Source organism: Dipodomys merriami, unplaced genomic scaffold (genome assembly GCF_024711535.1).
Source record: "Dipodomys merriami isolate MVZ:Mamm:240054 unplaced genomic scaffold, mDipMer1.0.p SCAF_78, whole genome shotgun sequence".
In the NCBI taxonomy this organism is placed as follows: domain Eukaryota; kingdom Metazoa; phylum Chordata; class Mammalia; order Rodentia; family Heteromyidae; genus Dipodomys; species Dipodomys merriami.
In genome coordinates this window covers 6,343,562-6,369,083 of record NW_027206379.1, presented here as the reverse complement: position 1 = coordinate 6,369,083, position 25,522 = coordinate 6,343,562, and the positions used below count along the sequence as shown (strand labels likewise).

At 45.2% G+C, this 25,522-nt stretch overlaps 1 protein-coding gene across 1 annotated transcript; it reads right to left on the bottom strand.

Annotated features, from left to right (window-relative positions):
• Nucleotides 1-424: 424 nt before the first annotated feature.
• On the bottom strand, nt 425-20,010 carry LOC138818813 (cytochrome P450 2E1-like). Its single transcript, XM_070009957.1, has 10 exons — nt 19,907-20,010; nt 10,804-11,016; nt 9,935-10,094; nt 8,629-8,778; nt 8,127-8,287; nt 7,541-7,717; nt 6,626-6,767; nt 2,960-3,147; nt 2,328-2,469; nt 425-1,155 (listed from the first exon to the last, which is right to left on the bottom strand). The coding sequence occupies exons 1-10, from the start codon at nt 20,003-20,005 to the stop codon at nt 965-967; spliced, it is 1,623 nt and encodes a 540-aa protein (XP_069866058.1). The 5' UTR covers nt 20,006-20,010; the 3' UTR covers nt 425-964.
• Nucleotides 20,011-25,522: the final 5,512 nt, after the last annotated feature.

Here is a 25,522-nt window from a genome sequence, read left to right as displayed (position 1 = left end):
AGTTGTGGTCTGCAGAACAGTATCCCCAAAGATGCCCATATCCTACTCCTATTGATATGATCCTTTGAGTACATAACTGAGTTCAGGACCTTAAGATGAGGAGATCACCCTGAACTATCTGGGTGGCCCATTCATAAGGCAGTCTTCTGAGGGAGAGGGAGGAGGACCAGAGACAGAGACAGGCTGGGAGATGCTGCACTGCCAGCTCAATGTGGTGGGAAGTGTGTGCACTGGAGAGGGGTCGCTCATATCCCTCGGGAAAGGGGGATGCTGAGGCAGTGTTATCCACAGCAAAGCTGGCTATGTGTGCTGGCCTACAGGGTCAGGAACCAACCCCTCTCATGTTTCACATTAGCATTTCATCCATTATTCTTCATTCTTCCTTTTTACCTTTTTTCATGAGAGAGAATACATACTAGAACTCTTTTTCCCAAATACAAAGTCACACTTTAATATTTAAGATATAATAGGGAGTGATTGTACTGAATTGTTATGCATATTTCACCTTAGAATGTAGGAGAGAATATCGTTAACACTGAAGCCCAAGGAATTGCTTCCTCATTCTAAAGCAAGGTGACTTGCTTTTGGCAGGACTACCAAATCCTACCAAAACCATATTACTTCTCCCTTTACCAACCTAGAGAATCCCATTTTCTTTTGTTAATTGTTTCTAGGAACTAACTAGTGAATGAGATAGAAGACTGACTTTTTCAGAAAAACTGAGCTTACACTAACAGTGACAGATTCATAGCTACCAGATTTAACTACCAGATTTCAACACAGCCTGGAGCAGATGCACAGTTTAGCTTCACAACATCTACCTTAGACTTGGCATCACTGCATGGAGACCGACTTTGGAAAGCTTTTCCTTTGATCTAATTCATCCACTTGCACTGCCCATCTTCCTGACACTGAGGGGCTCTGTAGGCTGTCGCCCAGATGGTGGTCTCTGCGGTACATTTGTTCACAGTCCTGACCGAGGAATGACACATAGTTTGTAGTGTGGAGGGACCCTGCCTAAACCAACTGCAATCGGGGTAAGGTCAATGGCCGTGGGGTCCACCAGAGACTTCAGATTAAAATGCTGCAGGATAGCAGACAGGAGCAGAAACAATTCCATGCGGGCCAGGCCTTCTCCGACACACACTCGTTTTCCTAGAAGTAACAATACTGATGAGACAAGAAGGGAGCCTCCAGAGGTTATTAACACTATTAATAGTAGGGCCTCAAAGGGAGAGCAGGAGGGGCTATAGGCAACTACAGCCTAAAGCAGAAGACACCCTCCCAGACGATGAGAAGCACAAAACATATTGACAAAACACAAGAATATTAGTAACTTATTCAAGGATCTGATTGTATACTACAACAATCATGCAGAACTCAGCTGCAATAACTAGTGTCAGAATAAAGTATTGATAAATAAAAACAAAAAGTTACAATAAAGAGTTGTTAAATCAAATTTTAAAAAACAGCATTAGGTTAGGGAAATTGTTTCCAACCTGTGGAGAAGGAAACATCTAACGCTCCCCCTGATTCCCCAGGAAAGGCAGTGATTGAGGTTAGAAGCCCGTTCAAACAGGAGGTGTTCATCTATCAAGTTGGTCCTAGCAGCTTCCTTCACCAGAACCGTGGTGAGGCACTGGCAAGGGAACAAGGCACCCAGTCATATCAGAGAAGACCTTGCTACTTCCTAAGGAGAGAGAGACTACGGAATCAAAGGCTGCAGGGCTTTTGTTTTGTTTTGGTTAGTAAGCCTTGTTTAAAATGATGAGGAATTAGGAAATAGGTTTTGGGTTTGTTTTTTTTTTATTGGTCCTGGGGCTTGAACTCTGGGCTTACTGGGCTTGGGTATTATCCCTGAGCTCTTCAGCTCAAGGTGAAGGCTCTACCACTTGAGCCACAGCACTACTTCCAGTTCTCTCATGGGTAATTGGAGGTAAGAGTCTCATGGACTTTTCTACCCGGGCTGGCTCTGAACCATGATCCTCAGATCTCAGCCTCCTCCTGAGTAGCTAGGATTACAGGCATGAGCCACCAGCGCCCGGCAAGAAATATGGTTTTGAGATATTCTTACTATGTCCAGTAAAGTAGACACAGTTTAACAATGAATGTAAAAACACATTCCATCCAAAACACTGAATTGATAAAACATGTAATCTAACTTCTCTGAACAGGGAGGAACATGCTCAGATCATGTTCTACATACAAACCGGGGCATGGCAGGACTGGGTGTGGTCCATGTTGGGGTGATGGCAAGACAGACAAGGAGTGGAAATGAGGAGTGGAGGATGTGACCCAGGAAAGCACTACTCTGGGACCCTGCTTACCTGCAGAAAATGGCTTAAAATAGTCGCTGTACTTGAACTTCCCATTTTCATTCAAAAAGTGCTCTGGCTTAAATTTATCTGGTTCTGGAAATTCTTGACTGTCATACAAAAGTGAATCCAGAGTTGGAATTACAATTGTGCCCTAGAAAACGTAGACACATTGGTCAGTCAGCTTTGGAAAATATGGTCTTTCACCTGGAAGTCCCAATGAATAAAGATTATCTGATTTTTATTGTGCAGGATATTAAATATCTAGTTAGGAAAGTTGTTTAGTTAAGGACTAGACAGAAAACAACCAGGAGTCAATCCTAAATGAGATAACAACCTGAAACTCTTCACAGGATAAAAACCCGGTCTTGGCTGGTGATTTTGGCTCCTGGGGTTAGAATGTGCTACGATTTCCAGGCCTCCTTTAGGAATGTACTCTCCTAGTATGCACGTTTCTCTAGTCACCAAGTCACACGAGAACATCCCTGGCAGTGGCACTCCACAGCGTGGGAGTGCTGACCTGGACCACCAACCAGTCACCCTCACGACAGAAGCCCTGGAATTCCTGTCTGGACCCCAGCAGGCAAAGGGTGAGCCAGTCATCAGGACAAGGCTCACAGGAGGCATTTCATCTTGTCTCTGACCTTGGGAATCCGGTATCCTCGGAACATGATGTCCCGCGTCACCACATGGGGAAAATTGGAGGGTATAAGGTTGATGAATCTTTGAATCTCATGCACCACAGCATCCATGTAGGGCATCTCCAGCCTGTCTTTGACGGCAGGGGCGCGACTTGGCCCAATAACCCTGTCGATTTCTTCATGAAGTTTCTCTGCCAAGATATGAATGAGATCCATTTAAAGAGCTGATCCTGATCAAAGTAAATTATATGTCCATATGGACATGTCTAAAGGAAACCCCTTGGTACGATTAATTGGTTCTAATAAAAATGTGAGAATCGATGAATAAGTTGATTTCCCGCCCACATCCTCCCGTGTATCTAATCCGATTTCCAGCTACCCACTCATCTACCTATCACCTGCCTGTTCATCTTCATGCCACCCTCCTACTCACCTGCCCACCCCTTGGTTACATGCCTGTCCCTCTATCCATGCACCTCTCATCCATGCACACATCTATCCAATCACCCTCTCACCATGTGTCACATTTATGTTTCATCTTAAATTTGGTACCCAGGTAATTCAAAATCTGGATAATTCCCCTATAAATGTCAACAAGACCTAAGGCCTCACATTCCTGGATGTGAGATTGATATTCAGTCAATAGAAAGCTTGTAATCTATTATCTTATCTAATGATGGTTTATCCAGTTATTTTCAGGAATAAAGAACAATAAGAAGGTCTTTGAAGTTTTTTCTTGCAGAGAAATACTTGTCATTATTGCCCATGGCTGATTTGCACTGTGCTTCAAAATTATATGGAGGGAAGACGGGCACCGGTGGCTCACGCCTGTAATTCTAGCTACTCAGGATGCTGGGATCTGAGAATCACGGTTCAAAGCCAGCCTGGGAAGGAAAGGCTGTGAGACTCTTATCTCCAATAAACCACTAGAAAACTGGAAGTGGTGCTGTGGCTCAAGCAGTAGTGTGCTCGCTTTGAGCTGAAGAACTGTAGGACAGGAAACAAGCCCATAGTTCAAGACCCATGACCAATACAAAAAACAATTAAGGGGTAACAATGGAACTGGACATGCATACTCCCCTTTCTTTGGATGTGCTGTGTGGTTGAGCTTGAGAATGGTACACAAACATTTTGCCACTCAAATTATGCTCTAGCCTCTGTGTCTGTGTGTATGTGTGTGTGTGTGTGTGTGTGAGCGTGTGTGAGCGTATGTGCACGCTGGTCTGAGGATTAAACTCAGGGCCTGGACACTGTCTCTGTGGTTTATGCTCAAGAGATCGTCTAATCGACATTTCTGCCATATTTGAATAACCCTTCTAAGATCTTAGTCTCCCGAGTAGCTAGTATTACAGGCATGAACCACCAGTGCCTAGATTTTTATTTTGTTTTGACAATGAGTCTCACCACTACCTTTTGCAAGGCTGGCCCACACCTACAGAGTAGCTTGAATTACAGATGTGTCCCATAATACCTGGCCACAGAATACTTGGAATCTGAAAGTCCCTCTCTGCCAGAGGTAATACAGCCATTAGAAAATTTCTCAATCGGGGGGAGGGGGGGTGGGGTGGGGGAAGCTGGGAAGGGATGTGAAGGGTAAACAAAGGAGGAGGATGCAATGCTTGATAAGATATGTACGCATTATCCTGCCCATGTTATTGTAACCTCTCTGTACAGCGTGATCAAAAAAATAAAATTTGAAAAAAAAAAAAGAAAATTTCTCAATCCTTCTCTGTTTGAAATCACCCAATAAACTTTAGGAAACATTAGATGAAAAAGCAAACTTCAATATGTCATTTATAGCATGGAAACCAGGTAGAGTGTTAAGCTGTATACAGCAAAGGTGTGAATGGGCATTGAGTTAATAGTAAATGCTCTGAGGGACTATAGGTAGCAAACCTGAAACAGCGCCATCTCTGGGCAGGCAGGCAGGAGTTGGTAGGGCTTTGGCTGTCTCTGAACATGTACATGTTAAATTTGGCAATGAGCGTTGGGGAGTTGTCATATTTACTTTATGACTCTATTAGGAATTCCTCATAATTAATAACTTTTCTGTCGGTGGTAGGCTCACACTCTGCATCTGGGCACTGTCCCTGAGCTTTTCAGCTCCAGACAAGCACTCTACCATGACAGCCACATCATCACTTCCCTTTTTCTGGTGGTTAATTGGAGATAAGAGTCTCATGGAGTTTCAAACACAGGATAACTTTGAACCACAATCTTCAGATCTTGTCCTCCTGAATGGCTAGGATTACAGGCATGAACCACTGGTACCTGGCTTCAAAATTAATCATTTTAAATCTTTCTTAGATCATGGTGCTCATGGTACAGTGATCTATACTTAGTTCTCATAGCACAATGGTCAAAAGTTCTTATTTTATTTTGGTAGGTTGTGGGGTTGAACTCTGGGCCTGGGCGCTGTCCCACAGCTCTTCAGCTCAAGGCAAGCGCTCTAGCACTTGAGCTGCAGCGCCACTTCCGGTTTTCTGGTGGCTTATTGGACATAGGAGTCTCACGGTCTTTCCTGCCCAGGCTCCCTTTGAACCACGATCTTCAGATCTCAGCCTCCTGAATAGCTAGGATTATAGGCATGAGCCACCGGCACACGGCTTGGTCAAAAGGTTTTCTATGGGCCTGAATCATGACTCAGGGATAGAGCACATGCTTAATATGAACAAAGACCTGGGTTCAATCCCCTACTGCAAAAAAAAGTTTTTTCTTATAGATGCTGCCCATACATACAATCTCTCTCTCTGGACTTCTGGCTCCTTCATCCTTCACATTTCTGTGTGACAAAAAAAACAAAAACATTTCTGGCTGAAAGACCAGGGATCAGGCCTGACCCTGGACCTCTCATGCACCCACTGCCTGGGGCCATGGCTTCATTCCACACTGGCTCTCAAGACCTGGTGAGCTGGAAGAACACAGCGCACTGAAGGACTGCCCTTTGCCCAGAACTTAGTCCAGGTCCAGTCAGCAGCAAGTGTGCTTGGAGCAGTGCTCTGGACAGAGTGTACCAAGGAAAAACGGTGACAGGGCTCCAGATCTACGGGTGCCCTCACCCCACTTCTCGTTACTTGGAGGTTAGCACCAACAAGCTGTTTCCATTGAATTGTCCTCACCTTGCCTCTACCTGGCTGGGGGCGGGGGCAGGGCATGACCCTCTGCACACCAAGCCCAGGCCTCCTTGCCTGCACCAGGCCTGCTCCAGACATGGAGCCTACCTGCCTATGTGCGGCTGGGAAGTCTGTGGAATGATGTGGCTCTGAGGAAGCTTTGGGTTGCTTCTCTCTAGGTTCCATCTTCAGTTGTCCCAAGACAACTCCAGCCTTGTCCCTGAACCCAGCTCTGCCTAAGCCCAGGCTCCACCGGAGGCAGCTGCACACTGTTGTCACTGTCATAAAGACGTTGTTTATAAGGCAGAATGCAGGCTGATGTCCTCTCCCTACTTCAGTGAGGGGCTTCTCTTTTTTGTAACCAGAGGCTCTGGTGGGGCTTGGGATAACAGTGTTCAGAGGAACCACAGGGACATCTCCCCTTAAAGGAAGTCATTCCATGAGCCTGAGAAAGGGAACAAGCAGCTGTAGGCTGACAGCTGAGGCCTAAAGGCTTAAGACTAGTCATGCAGAGACTCAACCATGACACACAGGCTTCTGTTTGTTATGTGCATACCTTCAATCTCGGGGTATTTCATTAGAATCAGGAGCCCATATCTCAGAGTGGTACTGGTAGTTTCTGTCCCTGCAAAGAACAGGTCTGACAAGGTCGCGGATACATTTTCCAGTGTGTACACAGGCTCTTTGCTATGTTTTTCCTGTGGAGTAGGAGACAGACAGGTACTGGGTGAGATGTTGTCCCCAGGTGCTGAAAGTGATGTCTTTTGCCCTTCAGCAGAGTAGAACCAGTGGTATGACAGGATCTCCTGGTTCAACCAGGATTCGATCATCTTTACCTCACAGATAGGCAAACAGAGGCTCTTAGAACACAAGCTAACATGAGGACAAAGCTCCTCAACAAGGCCACAGAGCTATCTCCATCAACAGAGCTAGGGCTCTCCTGGGGGAACTGAGTGCCTCCAGGTTTTGGGCCTCCAGCTGCATGAGCTGCTGAGTCTTCTTCCAGACTTGGGCAGGGAGGGCTCAGCTGAGGAGAAGAAGTCTCAGCCTCAGAAGCCATCCATGGGGAATTAGCATGCATTGACAAGTTATAAAAGGGTACTAGAGACCTCACCAAATGGGCCAGACTAGTCCAAGGGGTTACAAAACCATGAAACTGGGGAGGGCCAGAACCTCGAGAAGTCTAGCACTGCTGAGGAATAAGTGCCACCAGCTGTTCTGAAGGATTCTGAAAGCACTACAGCCCTATCCGGCCTGGGAAACTGAAGGAGAGATCCACCTGCCCATCCACCTTTCTCCAATCCTCCCAAGAGTGGAAAGAAGAGCTCAGTGGTCATGCTGAGCCCAATGTGTCTTTAACAATAAAAGAGCATCAAGAGCAACCAGGGTGAACACTCTAGATGCCAGCAAGTGGGATATGGCATCAGTCTGAAAAATATACCACATCCACCTTCTATTCTATGCCAGATACCTTCTCCATTTCCACCAGCAGGCAGTCAGTCACATCACGCGGGCAGTTGAGATCCAGAGACTGGAGATGTTCCTTGGCTTTTTCAAGTGTGTACTGTTTTATTTCAGACACATTCTTAAGCAGTTTTCTGTGGCTTCCAGGCAGGAAGCGTAGGTAGCCTGATGAACTGTTATAAAGCTAAAAGGAAGAATATGTTACTGTATTATTTTTCTGGATGCCACATCATTTTATGTGCTGGGATCATAAACCCCAAACATCAATTCATGCCTGAGATAACCATACAATTTAGGATATTTTGTGCAACAATGTCTTTGTGGTGAGAGTAATTATTCTCCCAGGCATTATATCTCTGTGATGAAAATGTGCTGACTTGTGGATGAAAAGCATGGTTGGGTTAGGACAAAGATGCTCATGAACGCATAGACATCTCTTAAAGGGCTCCTGGAACTATCTAGTCAAATACTTTGTGACCTGCTCCTGTTCGAGGGCTTTTCTAAACCTTTCTATCCCATATGACCTAAATTGACCCTCTATTTCTATGGTAACTGTACAACCAAAGATTAATGAAAAGGAACCAAATAACTACCTGGAGCCAAGGAGTGCTAAGCAAGTAGAAGTCCTCATTGAACAAACGCATGAGCCTATGAACCATCCTGTCATTATAATCGAAACGCCTGTTGAAGAGGATGTCGGCGATGACATTGCAGGGTGCACAACCAATGAGAAAAGTAGGGTCAAAGGGCTGGCCTGGAAAACAGGTGAGATGTTGGAGCCCATGTTGGGGAAGGACACTAGCCACGGCTGGCTGGCCAACCCCTCAGCCTCCACTGAGTCCGCACCAGTCCCTGTGAGAACAGGGCCTTCTCCACTGTCCTCACTGTTCAGTGCTCTCTAGAGCGCAGCAGGCACACTTGGTGTGCATCCTGCTCCATCACAGAGCAGAACTGGAAATGAATCAAGAGAGCAGTGCTGAGAAGCATCATCACTCTCTCCTGGAGGAGAGTAGCTGCCTACCACTTCCAGGTGTTCAGAGCCTTCTCGGGGCCTGTCCAGGACCCTCCTCCCTCTGTCTGCCTGGGAATACTCACCCTGGGTCTTCCTGAGCTCCTCCACCAGGAAGCGAGCCTCCCTCTGGATGCGCTCCTCATTGCCCTGTTTCCCCATCCCATAGTCTCGGAGGATGCTCAGGGAAAACCGGCGGATATCCCTCCAGGTGTGAGAATTGTTGAAAATTACTCCTGAAAAATAGGGGCCAGCAGAATTTACTCCAGTTGCACAAGTCTCAAAGAAACAGGAGGACTGGGCTGACCTCATCAGAGGCTCAGTACCAGCTGTGATGTGAAACTGTGCAACAAGTCCCCAAGAAGGGAAGGGGCAGGCCTTGTTTCTCTGGCACGTTCAACCCTTCCTGGATGTCTGCGTCTTAGCGGCAGTTTATTTTCTTTGGTTTTACACTTACCGCTAGTCTTCTCCATGCTAAACAAAAATGAAACCCCCACAGCCAAATCAAGAGAGCTAGCCACTTTCTGCCTATCAACAAAATTCTTGTGTGGCCTTCTGTTCCCATGGATTTTAACCATCAAGTTCGAAACATCTCAACTCGCGGCACTGCGGCTTCCCAGCAATCTCATTCACGAAGCTCTGAAGGCCTCCGGACTCTGCTGTGGGCACCTCAAGCTGGGAAGACTGAGCACTTCCCCCTCAGCAGCCTTCTAGGACACAGTCCTACCCTGCCTTTCCCTCCTCCAGAATGTGGCCTGCTGGACTCTCAGGAGCATGGAGACATTTGGAATGAACAGATCTAAAACCATGTTCTTTTGTCCTTGAAAGTGTTAATAGAGACTTGCGTCCCTTGCAACGAGTTTCAGCAGTCCAGGGCTGCCACAGCCCCACTCTGTTCCTGCCAAGCAGAGTCTCTGGCGCCTTGTGCTTCCTGTACTCCAGAGGCCCCTGTTCCTTCCTCTCTACCTCCTCCCTCCTCTTCATTTATCCATGGCCCTTCTCCAACAAGTGTATGTGGGTACCTGCTGTCTATAAGGTACTTGCTGGGCGCTGGGCATTCTGGGATAAGCAATTCACAGCACCTATTCAACAAAAAATTCACAGCAGCTTTCATACAAGGACAACCCATCCCCAAATGGTCAGGGTCTTTTGGCCTTCTTTTTTCTTTCCTTCTTTTTTATAAATATCTGAGACTAGGACAGAAGTTAGTAGCTAACGCTTTTGCTCTTTGGCTACTGCTCCACCAATTAAGCTAGCCCCTAACCATTGTTTTGTCTTTCTGATTTCATACTGTCATTGCTGTCACTACGATTGTTTGGGTAGGACTTGGGAGGGGCACGTCCCTGTCCCTGGTGGGCCTGACCATACTTGCTGCCTAGGAGGTGGACTCACCTTTGTTCTCATGTTCCTTGAAGGCAGGGATGTCCGCTCTGCCAGAGAACTCATTCTTGTATTTCAACAGCCCCTCCTTCACGGCCTTGTAGCCATGCAGGACCACAATACGGTTAAAACCCAGGTGCAGAGTGAAGACAGGCCCGAAGCGCTCTGCCAGCTGTGGGGATCAGCACAGAGAGGGTCAGGAACAACACTGCCAGGCGTTATTAAGACTTTGGCTGTGGAGGGATCTGGGGAAAGGCTGTCTTTGTCTAGCCTGATGTGGGGACACTCCCCACAACAGGCTGCTTTACTTGCAGGGAAACCCTCTCTTTACCTGGACACCAAACCTTGGGACATTGGCCCCACATGTCTCTTCCCTGTGGCAACAGACCCCATGATGCTGCCCGCTGACCTACAGTCTGTGGCCCCATAGCCTGTATCCTCTCTGCAGTGCTTACCAACACCCTAAAGCAAATGTCAAGCACCAGATCTGCTTGATGGCATTTGGCTTCAGTCAACTCACACAACATGCCCAGGACACAGGGCCTGATGTTCTGGTGAAACGTCACCGGCCAGCACTTACCTGTTGTCTTTGCTTTGGCATCTAATGGTGTGACACCAGCCAAGATGCACCTGACATTACATCACAGCTGCCCCGGGGCAATGCCAGCCACATCAGCCTCACAGTCATCCCACTACATGGTCCTTGTGTGGCAAAGCCATTCTGCATGCTGCATGCCTGAGGTGTACCATTGGTTATCACTCTTGGATATTACTATTAATTCAGTTAATTCTGAACTAGGCTAGTACTGGATAACAATTTAAAACCCTCACATAAGATAATTCCCAACGCTTTGTCCCTAAAATAACAATGTTTATATTACCTTGTTTAAGGACTTAGGAACATCCTTCAAATCCACACTGAAAAAGTTCCCAACAATAGGCAGTGGGAAGGGCCCCGGGGGCAGGTTCCAGCTGCTGAGTATCTGCCTCCAGAAGGATATGACCAGGAGGGAGACCATCCACACCAGCAGAGCCACGGTGATGCAAAGGGCAGCCATGGCATCTGGGGTCCTGGGCTGACTTGTAGGGATGACCTGCAGGGAAAGCAAAACTTTTATAATGCATTATTGAGAGGAGGGTGACCCACCGACCAATGACACTTGCTCTTTCCCTTGGCCCCAGGGATTGGCTGGTTATTAGCTGCCGCTGAGCAAGATTTCAAAGTGTGATCCCTAGAGTAGTTGCCTATTGGAAGTTGCATCTGTGGTTTGGCAAGGATGAGGCTGGGTTTGCCAATATGTGATCCTTGTCACATTGCCAGTAAACACATCAACCATTCACCAGCCCATAGGCCAGTCCCAGGGGTGGGAGACCGCCCTCCCCCTTGATACAGCAAGGGTGTTCAGATCAGGTTTACATGAGTTTGATGGGGTAGGGTTATGTAATGTAACATGAGGCATGTGTGACCGGTCCAGACAGGCTAGAGGTTAAGTAGTGCAAACATCTTCTACCTTCCAATCAGATTGTCTTAGCTGCCCCAGGACACTTGGATCACCACTTGGAAATTGTGGAGAAGGGAAAATTAACTTATGAGCCCTCTTCCACTTTGGGAAATCAACTAGAAGATTCAGTGGGAAGAAAAAGCAAAGAAAGGCAGTTGACTATTTTTTAGAGTTAGTCTCTAGTTTTAAAAGGTACACCAATATACATAGTATGTGCCTTTTGCTGAATACACACATGTATCTCTAGCTAATATGTGCGTTTGTGTGTGGAGGGGGGTCTATATAGTACTGAGGCTCTAACCTGAGACCTTATTCAGGGATATAACTTGTACAGGGCATAATTTTGTTGTAGAGAATTAAGTGGAAATCTTTCTCCATTATCACTCTTTCTTTTTTAATTTAATTTCGTTGTAAATGTGATACACAGAGGAGTTGCAGTTACATAAGTAATGAGGACATTTCTTGTTGAACCTGTAACTCCCCTTGTGTTCTCCCACTTCCCCCCTACCCTACCCCCCCCCCCGCTTCCCCCAAATCGCCTTCTCCCGAATTTGTAAAGGTCATTTCCAACATCATGTCTTGTGGGTATCGCTGTTGCCCTGGCTCACCTTTTGTCCTTGGTTATTACCCTTTGTTATTACCATTTCCTTCCCCAAATCAGATAAAGTTATTTACAAGAAACGGGTAACAAAATCATAATCACTGACAACAAGGGGTAAAACAAAGGAAAAAAGAAAACAAAAATATCACATAGTACGATAAAAAATGAAAAAAACTCATTTCAAAAACCTTCAGTCCTTTTTTTTTTTAATTGTAAGTCATGGGTGTAACTCTGGGCCTGGGCACCGTCCCTCAGCTCTTCATCTCAAGGGGAGTACTCTATCACTTGAGCCACAGCATCACTTCCAGTTTTCTAGTGGTTTATTGGAGATAAGAGTCTCACAGACTTTCCTCCCTGGGCTGGCTTTGAACTGTGATCCTCAGATCTCAGCCTCCTGAGTAGCTAGGATTACAAGTGCTCAGGAATGTAATCCTAGCTACTTAAGAGGCTGAGATCTCAGCATTGAGATTTGAAGCAGTCCAATAGGACAAAGCTGTGAAACTCCTATCTGCAATTGACAAGAAAAAAAGTGGAAATGTGGCTCAAGTGGTAGAGCACCAGCCTTGAGTAAAAAGAGTCAAGGAAGAGAACAAAGCCCTGTGCTCAAGACTAGTACTGACTCTCTCTCTTCATCTCTCCCTCTCTCCTTCTCATATATATATATATATATATATATATATATATATATATATATATATATATATATAGTATTAAGTTCTTTATTGCATTTTTTCTGTCAGTGAGTTAAATTCGGAAGACTGTGTTTTTGAAATATGTTGTTTTTGCTTATCTAGGGGTATAATGAAGCTCCACATTTCTCTGCTTCTTCTATTATTTCCTTCAAATAGTCCACTTTCCTGAGAGCTATCTCTAGGTATTTTATGGAGACTTTTTGTGTGTGGTAATAATGAAAGTATTGATTTTTATTTTGTCTTCTGCCTGGTAATCTGTAAAGATCTTAGTTTGTGTATTGCCATCCTGGGCTTTTCTACATCTCTGGGGATATTAGAAAATAAATATCACAGTGGATTACTTATAAATGTTAGGACGTAGGACCTTGTGCTTGCAGGGTAGTCACTGTACCTCTGATCCAAGCCCCAAGTGCTTTCCGGTTCAGCTGTTTGGGGGATGGTGTGTCTAGTGTTATCCTGGCTGGCACAGACATCAGCCCTCCTATTTTTGCTCCTTCATACAGCTGGGATGACAGGTATGCACCACCACACCCAACTATCGGCTTGGTCAAGATGGGTCTCACTAACTTTTCCCCCAGCTGGCTCTGAATGATGATCCTCCTGGCCTCTGCCTCCTGAGTAGTCATGTTACAGGTGTGAGCCACTGTGCCTCTCTGAAGAGATACTCTTAATTGGAAAAGTAAAACACCCAAACAATATGGTAATGGATGAAGCCCAAAGTGAGTCGAAGCTCACCTCCCCGAGGTAGCTTCCACATTTTAAACTTCATTAAGAGAGAAAACATGCGACTAATTCTCTTTTTATGATTTTGAATTTTATTTTATGCCTTCTAAAATATTTCTTTTGTAATTTCATTCTGTATATCAGGGAGTTTGAATTGTTGTCCAGGGCCCTTTTGTTTTGACCTGAAGAACTTCGTTAGTGTTTCTTGTAAGACGGGACTGCTTATGGCCTGCTCCCGGTTATATTTCTCTTCTTTTCATGTATACAGAGTTTTTGGTTGGCAAGACTTTGCTCTCAGCATTTTGAATGCACCATCCCCACCTTCTGTTCCCAGGTTTTAAATAAGGACTTATCTGATTATAACCAGGTTAAAGTAGGAAGAAATAGAACAAAGAAATGTTTCCTGCTCTCTGCTTAGGAAATGGGAGTTGAAGACTCCCCTAGCACTTCTTATGTGAATCTGATGCTGTGTGAGAAATGAGGCTCTCCATGGTATCTTGCTCTGTGCCGCTGCTTTCCAGAGTGTTTATCTGCACTATCACATATCTAGGTGTTTCTGCATTCATTTCGTCTGTGTGGACTTTGCTAAGGTTCTTGCACGTATAGATCCGTTTTCTGTCAGATGTGGGAGGTTTCAGTCACTATTTCTCTTTTAATTTTTTAACTCTAATGTCTACATGGATTTAAATTCAACACACCAGGTTATGAGTACAGAGCATCTCAGTCAATGTCACCTCTTACATGGCTCTCTACTATCTTTCCCAGCCCCATCCACCCCCTAGTTACGTGGTTCCATTGTCACATATGCACATTGACCACTGTGACTATATTTGCCCATCTTGCCTCTCTCCATTCTGTCACCACACTTTGACTTTCTCTGCTCCTGACAACATGTATTTCAGACTTACACCATTGCAATTTTCCCCTGCAAATGCCATACTTTAGACCAGATGTTTATGTATATATGCATATACCCCTATGTATGTTTTCATATCTGTTTATAATTTATAACTTCCATATAATAGAAAACAGATTCCCTTTGTCTCTCTCAGCCTGACTGACTGCACACACATGCACATACACATGTGTCTGTGTGTCACAATTTTCAACTCATTTATCTGTTGTGGCCAGCCACTACTCTTTTAAATAGTTTTTTTTTATATTCTTCTTTTCTCTTCTTTTTGGACTGGATATTATTGATGACTTACAGGCCTCTGAGGCTCTGTCCTAAGATTTATTTTTAATGTTAAAAATGTTGCTAATGTTCCCATTTTCCTTCTAGAAGAAAAGACTCCAAAGCTTCTTCCCCTCTCTTTCTGGAAGAAATTTTCTTACCTATCCTTTGCAACAGGACAATGAGAGCACTTCCAATGACATTTACAAAAATCAGAGATGTTTTAAATAGTGGTTATATCATGGCCTATCCTGGGGCTGGGAAGGTGGCTCAGTGGTAGAGGGCTTGCCTTGCATGCCTGAGGCCCTGGGTTCAATTCCTCAGCACCCCATAAGCAAAAAGAAAAAAGCTGGAAGTGGCGCTGTGGCTCAAGTGGTAGAGCGCTAGCCTTGAGCTGAAGAGCTGAGGGACAGCGCCAAGGCCCAGAGTTCAAGCCCCATGACCGGAACCAAAAAAAAAAAAAAAAAACAATAACATGGCCTATCCTATCTGCAAAAGTTTGAAAAGTGGTATCGGTTATGTCATCACCACTGGTTATTACAGACACAGATCATTACTGCTAGTCACTACAGCACAGGTCATCAACAGTCATCCTGGACCCACAAGTCATCACCAGTGAGCATTACAGCATAGGTCATCCCCAGTGATCACTACAGACACAAGTCATCTCCAGTGACCATGACAGCATAGGTCATCCCCAGTGATCACTACAGACACAAGTCATCACCAATGATCATTACAGACACAAGTCATCCCCAGTGATCATTATAGACACAAGTCATCCCCAGTGATCTTTACAGACACAAGTCATCCCCAGTGATCATTACAGACACAAGTCATCCCCAGTGATCATTATAGACACAAGTCATCCCCAGTGATCACTACAGACACAAGTCATCCCCAGTGATCACTACAGACACAAGTCATCCCCAGTGATCACTACAAACACATGTCTTCCCCAGTGATCATTACAAACACAAGTCATCCCCAGTGATCATTACAGACACAAGTCATCCCAGTGATCATTACAGACACAAGTCATCCCCAGTGATCACTACAGATACAAGTCATCACCAATAATAATTAGAGAAACAAATCATCCCCAGTGATCACTACAGACACAAGTCATTCCCAGTGATCGCTACAAACACAAGTCATTCCCAGTGATCATTACAGCATAGGTCATTACCAGTGATCACTACAGACATAAGTCAACCCCAGTGACCATTACAGACATAAGTCATCCCCAGTGATCATTACAGACACAAGTCTTCCCCAGTGATCATTACAGACACAAGTCATCCCCAGTGATCATTATAGACACAAGTCATCCCCAGTGATCTTTACAGACACAAGTCATCCCCAGTGATCATTACAGACACAAGTCATCCCCAATGATCACTACAGACACAAGTCATCACCAATGATCATTACAGACACAAGTCATCCCCAATGATCACTACAGACACAAGTCTTCCCCAGTGATCACTACAGACACAAGTCATCCCCAGTGATCACTACAGACACAAGTCTTCCCCAGTGATCATTACAGACACAAGTCATCCCAGTGATCATTACAGACACAAGTCATCCCCAGTGATCACTACAAACACATGTCTTCCCCAGTGATCATTACAAACACAAGTCATCCCCAGTGATCATTATAGCATAGGTCATTACCAGTGATCACTACAGCCCAAGTCATCCCCAGTGATCACTACAGACACAAGTCTTCCCCAATGATCATTACAGACACAAGTCATCCCAGTGATCACTACAGACACAAGTCATCCCCAGTGATCACTACAGACACAAGTCTTCCCCAATGATCATTACAGACACAAGTCATCCCAGTGATCACTACAGACACAAGTCATCCCCAGTGATCACTACAAACACAAGTCTTCCCCAGTGATCATTACAGACACAAGTCATCCCCAGTGATCACTACAAACACAAGTCTTCCCCAGTGATCATTATAGCATAGGTCATCACCAGTGATCAGTACAGCCCAAATCATCCCCAGTGATCACTAAAGACACAAGTCATCCCCAGTGATCACTACAGACACAAGTCATCCCCAGTGATCACTACAGCCCAAGTTATCACCAGTGATCATTACAGACACTAGTCATCATCACTGATCATTACAGACACAAGTCATCCCCAGTGATCACTACAGACACAGATCATTACTGCTCATCACTATAGCACAGGTCATCAACAGTGATCATTGGAGCCACAAGCTGACACTCATGGTCATTACAGCTACAAGTCATCATTGCTGGTGAGTACAGCCACCAGTCATCACTGCTGGTCACTACAGCCACAAGTTATCTCCTGTGATCATTATGGCCACCAATTGTCACCACTGGAGATTACACAAACAAGTCATCACATCTGGTCATTACAGCCAGTCATCACCACTGGCCATTACAGCTACCAGTCATCAATGCTGGTCACTACAGCCACATAGTGTCAGAGCCTGCCAGAATTGGAATCAATGAGAACCTGAATAGGGGGGTGAGGATTAAGAAAGACAGAAGACAATAGAGCTGGAGGGCTGTCAGTCAATACTGCCACCGCCCCGAGTTTATTTTACAGTGGCCTTATATACAAGCTCCAAGGAACAAGGGAAATTCCACAGAAACAATTACTGACACACCCCTCTCAGGTCAAAAACATTCAACTTCCTTATCTGACCACTAAGTTCCTCCTGGCTCACAGCAGCTGCTTTCTTTAGCAAAACAACATGTTCTTTCTGTTTTTTCTACAACTTGTTGGAACAAACAAGCTTGAACTCCCTTGACCTAACAGGCCAAGATGGATCCCAAATTCAAGATGGAGTCACTGTGGGCTCCCACAATTCCCCCTTTTTTATTTTTTAAGACTCCATCAAGTCTCTCAGAGTGCCTGCCTTAGGTTGTTTCTTTCGCACTCCAGACTTACCTGTCATCGGAACATGAACTCCATCATTCATGTCCTGTCTTACATTGAAAGGAGGCAAAGAAAGCTTACCCGTCATTGACTACCAGCCTCTGGCATTAAGGGAATGCGCAGAGCTTAACTCCATGGAGTTCTGAGCTTACTTTCCATAAGGAATTATTCACAATTAGCTTGATGATCATGGGCAGACATATAATGCCTACTAACACACATCCACCAACACCTACTATGCCACCTAAAAGGGAAGTAAAAGGGGACCAAGAGGGCAGTGTGGCTTTGAGCCCATGAAGGATATCAGCTGCAGTCACAGCAGCATCAAACTTGGGAGTCTAGCATTTTTAAGATTTAAAATTTCTTGATGCAATTCTATTAAATCCAAGGATATGTTTTCATGATGCCATATTCCTTGCAAATGTCTCTTAATTTTGTCCCAACCAATAGCCCTTTGATTATAAACCTTAGGGGTCACAGAAATCCACTGAAAATCTGTATGACAATCCAATCAAGCTCTAATTTTTAATCCTTGAATTTTACCTCCTAGATACCGAACTACGTCCTGCAAAGCTCCAGCCTCATATCTATGTCTTTCTGGGTACCTAATACCATGGTTACATTTTTTGCTATATCAGTAAGAAAATGGGCATTTTGAACAGTTTGAGACAAGGCAATAGCCATGGTAGTCGCCGTAGCAATCAAGGATACCAAGGCCAAGATTCCCGCTATGACCAGGCCAACCATCCTCCTAGATCTACTCAAAGCTCTCTACATTTCTTCCAGCACTTGTAACACTTTGTCCACATACCAAGGACCAGACACATTAACAGGCACCATAGCAAAAGAAGGTAGCTGAAACACCATAATTTGGGTACTATTAGGTACCTTAAAGATACAATTAGTAAGATTACAATTCTCAGAGGTAGCATTAAATTCTTGATCATTCATACTAATATTTATCAAGCCTACAAGCAAAACATAAGGTGGAGTAACACAAGCAGTCACAGATGAATAGTCCACCTTCCCCCGGGGGTTGAGGTTTCACTTCATCCATTGCTAAGCAAGCTTCCAGATACACATGTGAGGAGCCCCTGAATCAGCACACCGAAGTCCCACAGATGGTCCCTTTTCCCATTCAAGAGTATTTGCCTGGCTCGGATCTTGATTGCCAGGCCAATCAAGGATGAACCCAGGTGAATCAGTCACGTTATATTGCATAGGATTATCAGTATAACACCACCTCCAGGGAAGGGACTTGTTACTACACCCCTTGTCCTCCCAGCAGGGGGGAAATCTCTGCAGTGGAATACCAGCGGTCTGTTCACCCATAGGTAACCATATGCAAGCTCCCAAAAGACAGTTCCCGTGGGAACTGTAGACTGGCTAATCTTTAGACACCCAGGATAAGATGCATTCTTGGCAAAACAGATGGGCAATCTGACACCGGAACCAGAATAGTTGAATCCTGTCTCACTCTGTATTCCCAATCTGTCCACTGCCAGGTTATGAAAGATTAAACATTAGAGTTATATTTTTACAAATGCTAACTGCTGGTTTTGCCTCTGTAAACTTGCTTACACTAGCTCTGACCCTTCCCCTCTCTGGAGATAACTAAAAAGTTTCAGAGTCTAGATGTCGGCCCTGGGACTAGCTCTGTAGTCATAAATGAAGAGCTAACAAGTAAATTCCCCAAATGGCCAAATGGGACCCAAGATAAGGAACAAAGAGTATGTTCCTCCGCATTCCTGTGTAAAAAATTCTCGGTTTAGGGGGCTCAAGATAAGGACCATCTGGTGAGCCCAACAAATTAGGCCCAATGTTAATTAATTACAAGCCTGTAACTATGTAAACTCCCCTCCAGGGTGACCGCTCCCCCTAGACTTGCCCTGAGCCAACTGTTATTACAAAGAGTGTTATAAACTTCCCCGTGTAGTAAACTGAGCCAATCCCGGGGAACCTGGGGTCTTATGCTAATCCTGTGGCTTTTGTCTTTAAAAGTGCCTGTAACCACTGCCCGGGGCTTCCTGTCTGCCCTGGACAGGGAGCCCATTTGCCCAAATGCCAAATAAATTCCTCTTGCTTATTGCAGCTGCTGGCTTGGAGTCTTGGTTCTTGGGGTGCCCTCCCGTTGAAGAAAGTATCCCAGTGAGTCTGGGGTCTTTCAGTTAGTCTAACAAATGAGTGTTGCTCACCAGGACCACGATTTCTCTGCCCTCCCCCACGGCAGGATGAAGGATAGGCAGGTCAGGAACGTAGGCCCGGTAGGCTCACCCCTCGCCCCCAGGATCAGCGTCAGGATTATCAGCCAAACAAGTACCCACACTGCACCCCACACTGCTCCCCACACTGCACCAGTCTCTCAGGCAGCCAGCGAGCTTCATTGTCCTCTTTTAGCAGCACGGAATTCCCAGGCAGCAGGACCACTGAGAGGGAAGTTGTTGTTAATAACATCAGGGTTAGTGGTGGGCTGCCTGTCATCTCTGGAACCAATTTTCGGGCTTCAGTCAGGATTCTTCCACGCTCCTTGGTGTTCGTGAAAAGGGCCTGGAGGAGCTGCTGGCAGTCACCCCGGTAGGCTGATATGTGAACTGTAAGCATGATGCCCACTTTGATCCTCAGCTCCACCCAGACCCACCTGAACTCCCATCTACCTCACTTCCTGAAAGATTAAAAATTAGAGTTACATTTTTACAAATGCTAACTGCTGGTTTTGCTTCTGTAAACTTGCTAGCACTGACCCTTCCCCTCCCTGGAGATATATAAAAAGCTTCGGAGTCTAGGTGTCGGCCCTGGGACAAGCTCTGTAGTCATAAATAAAGAGCTAACAAATAAATTCCCCAAATGGCCAAATGGGACCCAAGATAAGGAACAAAGAGTATGTTCCTCGGCATTCCTGTGCAGAAATTCCCGGTTTAGGGGGCTCAAGATAAGGGCCATCTGGTGGGCTCTGCAGACTAGGCCAAATTGTTAATCAATCACAAACCTGTAACACTGTAAATCTCCTAACCCTTATCTCCCAGAGTGAATACCTCCGTCTGCACTAATTGTCTTATTGCAAAGAGTGTTATAAACTTCCCCGGGTAGTAAAAAAATAATTGCTAAAGTACATAGTGACCTTTTAAATGGGCCAATCCCAGGGACACCTGGTGTTATATGCTAATCCTGTGGTCTTTTGTCTTTAAAAGCGCCTGTAACCGCTGCTGCTCGGGCCTCCCTGTCTGCCCTGGACAGAGAGCCCGTTTGCGCAAACGCCAAATAAACTCTTCTTGCTTATTGCAGCTGCTGGTTTGGAGTCTTGGTTCTTGGGGTGCCCTCCCGTTGAAGAAAGCACCCCAGGGGGTCTGGGGTCTTTCACTTCCTATCCCAAGATCCTGCTGCTACCTAGATAGCGGAGGCTGCCATGTGCTCTCTCTCCAGGGGAAATATGGCTGCTCTAGTAAACCTTCTAGTAATCTTTCTCTTGTGCCTGCCTGCTTCCACATGGTCCCCTGACAAGAATGTGAAGAATCCTTTCATTGGTGGCTCTATGGGGATAGGTTCCCTGGTGGATTTGCTTCCCTCCTCCACTTCGGACGGGGGTCCGAACAGCTTCCCTGGGACCTAGCCTCAGATCCTATACTCCTATTGCCAGAGGACCAACAAGGTAACTTTCTCCTGACTGAGCTCTTTACCTGCTGCCCAACACCAGCTAATTCAGTCCTTCCTCCAGGTAAGTGATCACTAGGCAGGCTCCATGCGTCTCTCGGGGAGGCCTCTGGGGCCCCCTCCAAAAGCTTGGCCAAATACCAAGCTGATGGCCTCCGTGGCCGAGGGACACTATGGAGAAATGTGATGACATTTCCCACTGGTTGTTTCCCACTTTTCACGCCAAAAGCACTGTTGGGGAGGCTCACGGTCAAATTTTGGTTCCACCATCACTTGCCATGGAAAAGGACAGAACCAAGTTTCCTTACAGTCAAACCTGGCCCCAAATTTAAAACCGCTTGTGTGAGTGCTCTGGCAGGTAGAACTCCTCTCTCTCTATTAATCTCTCCCTTCCAGCTGAAGGTAAAAGTATGGATGACTTTAAGTTTAAACTCCTCCCCTGTGAAGCCCTCCCCTCTTCTGCACCCCCCAGGCACCCCCTCTTCTGCGGGACTCCTCCTCTGCCTTTGCAGTGTGGGGTGGTGGAACCGGAAGCTCCAGTTGTGCCAGAAGCAATGCACCCTCACTGTCAAAACTTTTAGCTGTCTCTAGCATGGACCATGTGGTGGATTTGCCATCTTGGCATCATGGGAGCTCAGCTGCTATTTCACACCAACCTCAACTTGATTCTGTGACCCTCCCCCTCTGACCCGAGCAGCAGTGCCCTTATACATGTCACGTGTTTGTTCTTGTCTCCTGTTTACTAAAAGGTCATTGTTGGCAAAGTTTTGGGTTTTAAACTGACTGAAGAACGCAAAAAACATATATATATATATATATATATATATATATATATATATATACATATATATATATATATATATATATATATATATATATATGACAGCACCTAACAGCCATTTTTGCTTCTGTATGAATTGCTTTGTACTGGATGATTGTATGGTTTTTGTATGATTTTAACTGTGACTGGTTTTAGTTACTTAGTAGTGGAATGTCAGCCTGGGAGCCTAGAGTTGCTTAATAAAAGACTTCAAAGGGTTTACAGCCCTGACCAAGGGGACAAAGTCCTCAGAATTATCCCCACAGCTGCAATGCCCCTCCTGGAGGCCGAGGCAGTAAGGCCCTAGGAAAAAAATATAATGTTTTAAGAAACCTAAGCAACTCCATTTTTGTTTAACACTCTATCTCAGTTCTGCGACTTGACTCGTGATCCATTTTAGCCCCAATGCTAGGAATTTATGACAGAAAGCCATGCACAATTCTTGGAGCCATAGATGGCATTTGCTTAAGGCAGGTGTTAGCCCCCAAGTGGTGTTGCCCCCCCACCCACCTAGGACTAAGAGTTGTTAACCAACCCATTCTTCAGAGCCCGGGGCAAGACATGCCATGCATTCTGTTCATCCGGGTGTGACTGGTAACCTTGGGTGTGACTGGTAACCTTGGGTGTGACTGGTAACCTTGGTCAAGCTATGGACCAAAGATATTTTTCTGTAAAGGTAAACCAATCATGTAATTTCTTATGTAAAATTTCCTTAAAGTTGTTTGTTCAATACTATAAAAACGGCCCTGATTCTATGCTCAGGGCCTCTTAGCGTCACCGGTTACCATGTGCGCGGAGGACCAAGCTCGAGCTTGCAATAAACCGGCTCTTTGTTGCTTACATTGATCGTGGTCTCTGGTGGTCTTCTGGGGGTCCCCGAATTTTGGTATAACAGCTTGGGGGCTCGTCCGGGATGCCCCCCCAAGCCCACCCGGACGCCAGATCAGACAGCCGAAGGAACCGATCGGTGAGTTCTTGGTGGCGCCACTTTCATATTTCAGGAATGGTGAAAACCTGCAGGTGTGGTCTTGGGGCTGGCAGAGAGTCTTGGCGGACGTGCTATAAGACTGCCAGCGGGGCCAGTGGGAGACATCCCCTGGACCCCTGGGTAGGGCTGTCCTCGAGATCGGGTAGAGGGAGTTCGAGTCCCCCTGATTGGCCGATTCTCTCTGGTTGGAAGCCCTTCTGGGCAGACTGTCTGACCAGCAGTCTGACACGCTTGCTGTCTGTCTTGAGTGTGCGTATGTCTTCTGTTAACTCTAATTTGAATCTTAGGCACGCAGCCCTGGGGCCAGTGGATGAGGGGCTTACTGATCCCCTAGACTGGAGGAAGAGTACACATTTCCTGCTTAATTGCCCCATCCACCTTTTTGGAATTCCAGGAGTGCCCGGATCAGATCGCGCCCCCCCCCCAAAGAAAGCGGGACCAAGTGCGTGTACATTACCAATCCCTCCGTATGCGGCGTGTGTGTGCAATTTTAACTTCTTTTTCTTTCTTATCTCGGTTTTACTAATTTGGACACTCCTTGTCGCAGAGATGAGGTGAGGACAAAGCAAGCTTACTCCTCTCAACCTCCTGCTTGGTCATTTCACAGAGGTAAAAGAGAGGGGGTATAATTTGAGTATAATTGGAAATCTCAGAAGAATCTAAAAAAAATTTCTCTGGAATGAGTAGAGGGGGTTCAAGTCCCCTGGTAAGTGGTGAGATGTCGCCCCATTCACTGAGACCTGATTTTGTCTTTGTGGCCACTTGTTTGTCTTGTTTACTTTAGTGTGTGTGTTTGTTTTATGTTTTCTGAGGTAGGGAAGTTTTGGGTGAGTGTGCAGGCTCACTCAGCAGATTCCGGATTCAGCTTACTGAATGGGAGCAGCACAGAGTTCCGGTAGGGATAAACTGGGTCCCATTAGTCCCCAGCTCAGCCTTTGGTTGTTGTCTTGTCTAGTTCTGTTTTAGAATTGGTACCAGTTTTAAATGTGGATCCTTGGTTTTTGTGTTTATCTGTGTTTTTGTTATTTATTTGAACATCTCTGGGGGAATAAAAGTTCCAGCCCCCCACTGGGCTTGGTCACAAACCTGCTAAGTCCCCCCCTTGTGTTACAGCAGCCAAGAGGAGGGGCATGGACAAGCCTCAGGCTGCACCTTCTCCCAGTGGAGGCTGCTGGAGGACAGGCGAGGGCGTAGAAGGCTGTGTGCCTGGTTTGGACTTTTCAGCTAGTTCTGTCTAAAATTGGGTAAAAAAATAAATAAATCAGGCCAGTTTAGTTTTAGGTGACTCCCTCCCCCAGCCCTCCTCCAACCGAAGAGATTCAAGACTAATTAGTAAATTGCCTTGCTAACAAGCAAGCTCTGGGAAAATTAAGCCCAACAAAGGTACCTAGTTTAAAAGAAATACTGTCTTAAATTTTTGTTTAAAACCTTTAGAAAGTGTACGTACAACTGATTTTGATTTTTGCGCGCTCTAAGATCTGTGTGTTTTGTGTGTGTTTGTGAACATGTTCAAAGATGAGAATTGTCAGCATGCTGTAACAATTGGGTGAGTTTTAATTTAAAAATTCAAAAGGTTATGAGGTTTGGACATTACCAAAAATTTTAAAAAATCTTCACATTGTTTTAAATGGCTTTTTAAAAGGTTCTTTAATTTGCAAATTAGAAAATCTGGTATTTTAAAAGACTAATGTTTTAAAATGCATAAGACTATTTATACTGTAATCAAGTTATCTGGCTTAACAAAAATGCATTGGCAGTTTGGGATCTAATTCCCTTGGCTAAAATTTGGGGATAAGTATTAGGAATTTAAATGTAAAGGTTAGTTTAACACTGTCAAAGATGTTACCCCTTCTGTCTGTCTAAAACTGTATTTCATTCAAAAACCAAGAGAAGAGACAAGGGGAAAAACTTAGAAGCCAACAGAAGACCTATCTTTAGGGGTAAGGGGTAAACAAGCAGAAGTGCAGCTCAGCTGGCCATGCATGGTGGGACAAGCCCTGGGAGGAGTCCACGCATGGTGAAAGAGGACAAGCTGGCACAAACACAGTTCATCTAACCCTAAAGAGTCAGATTGGGTGTGTGCCTGCCTATTCCATAGGAGGGGCCAAGTGGCCCATCGTTGTTCTCTCTTTTCTCTGCAGATAGACACTGAAAACATGATGGTTAAAATGAGTGATGTGATGATCTGATTAGTATTACTAAAACTTCCCCTTGGATGTGTTAACATTAAAATTAGGAAGGCCTTAAAAAGAGGGTTAAAAAGTTATTTGTATAATGTGACTTGCTTTTAATGTTTACAATTAGGATGTTTATAAAAGTCATAAAGACGCTAAGTCTAGCTTTTTGGTTCAGTTATGATGATTATTATTTTCTCATTAAGGAAAAATTGTCATCTGAGTTTAAAAATTTTAATGTATGTCTGTTTTAAAACAAGCAGCCAAGAGACAATGAGTGACACTTGGCCTCAAGATTTTAGGGGGTTTTTTAAAATGCAACTAAAAACTAAAGTATACAA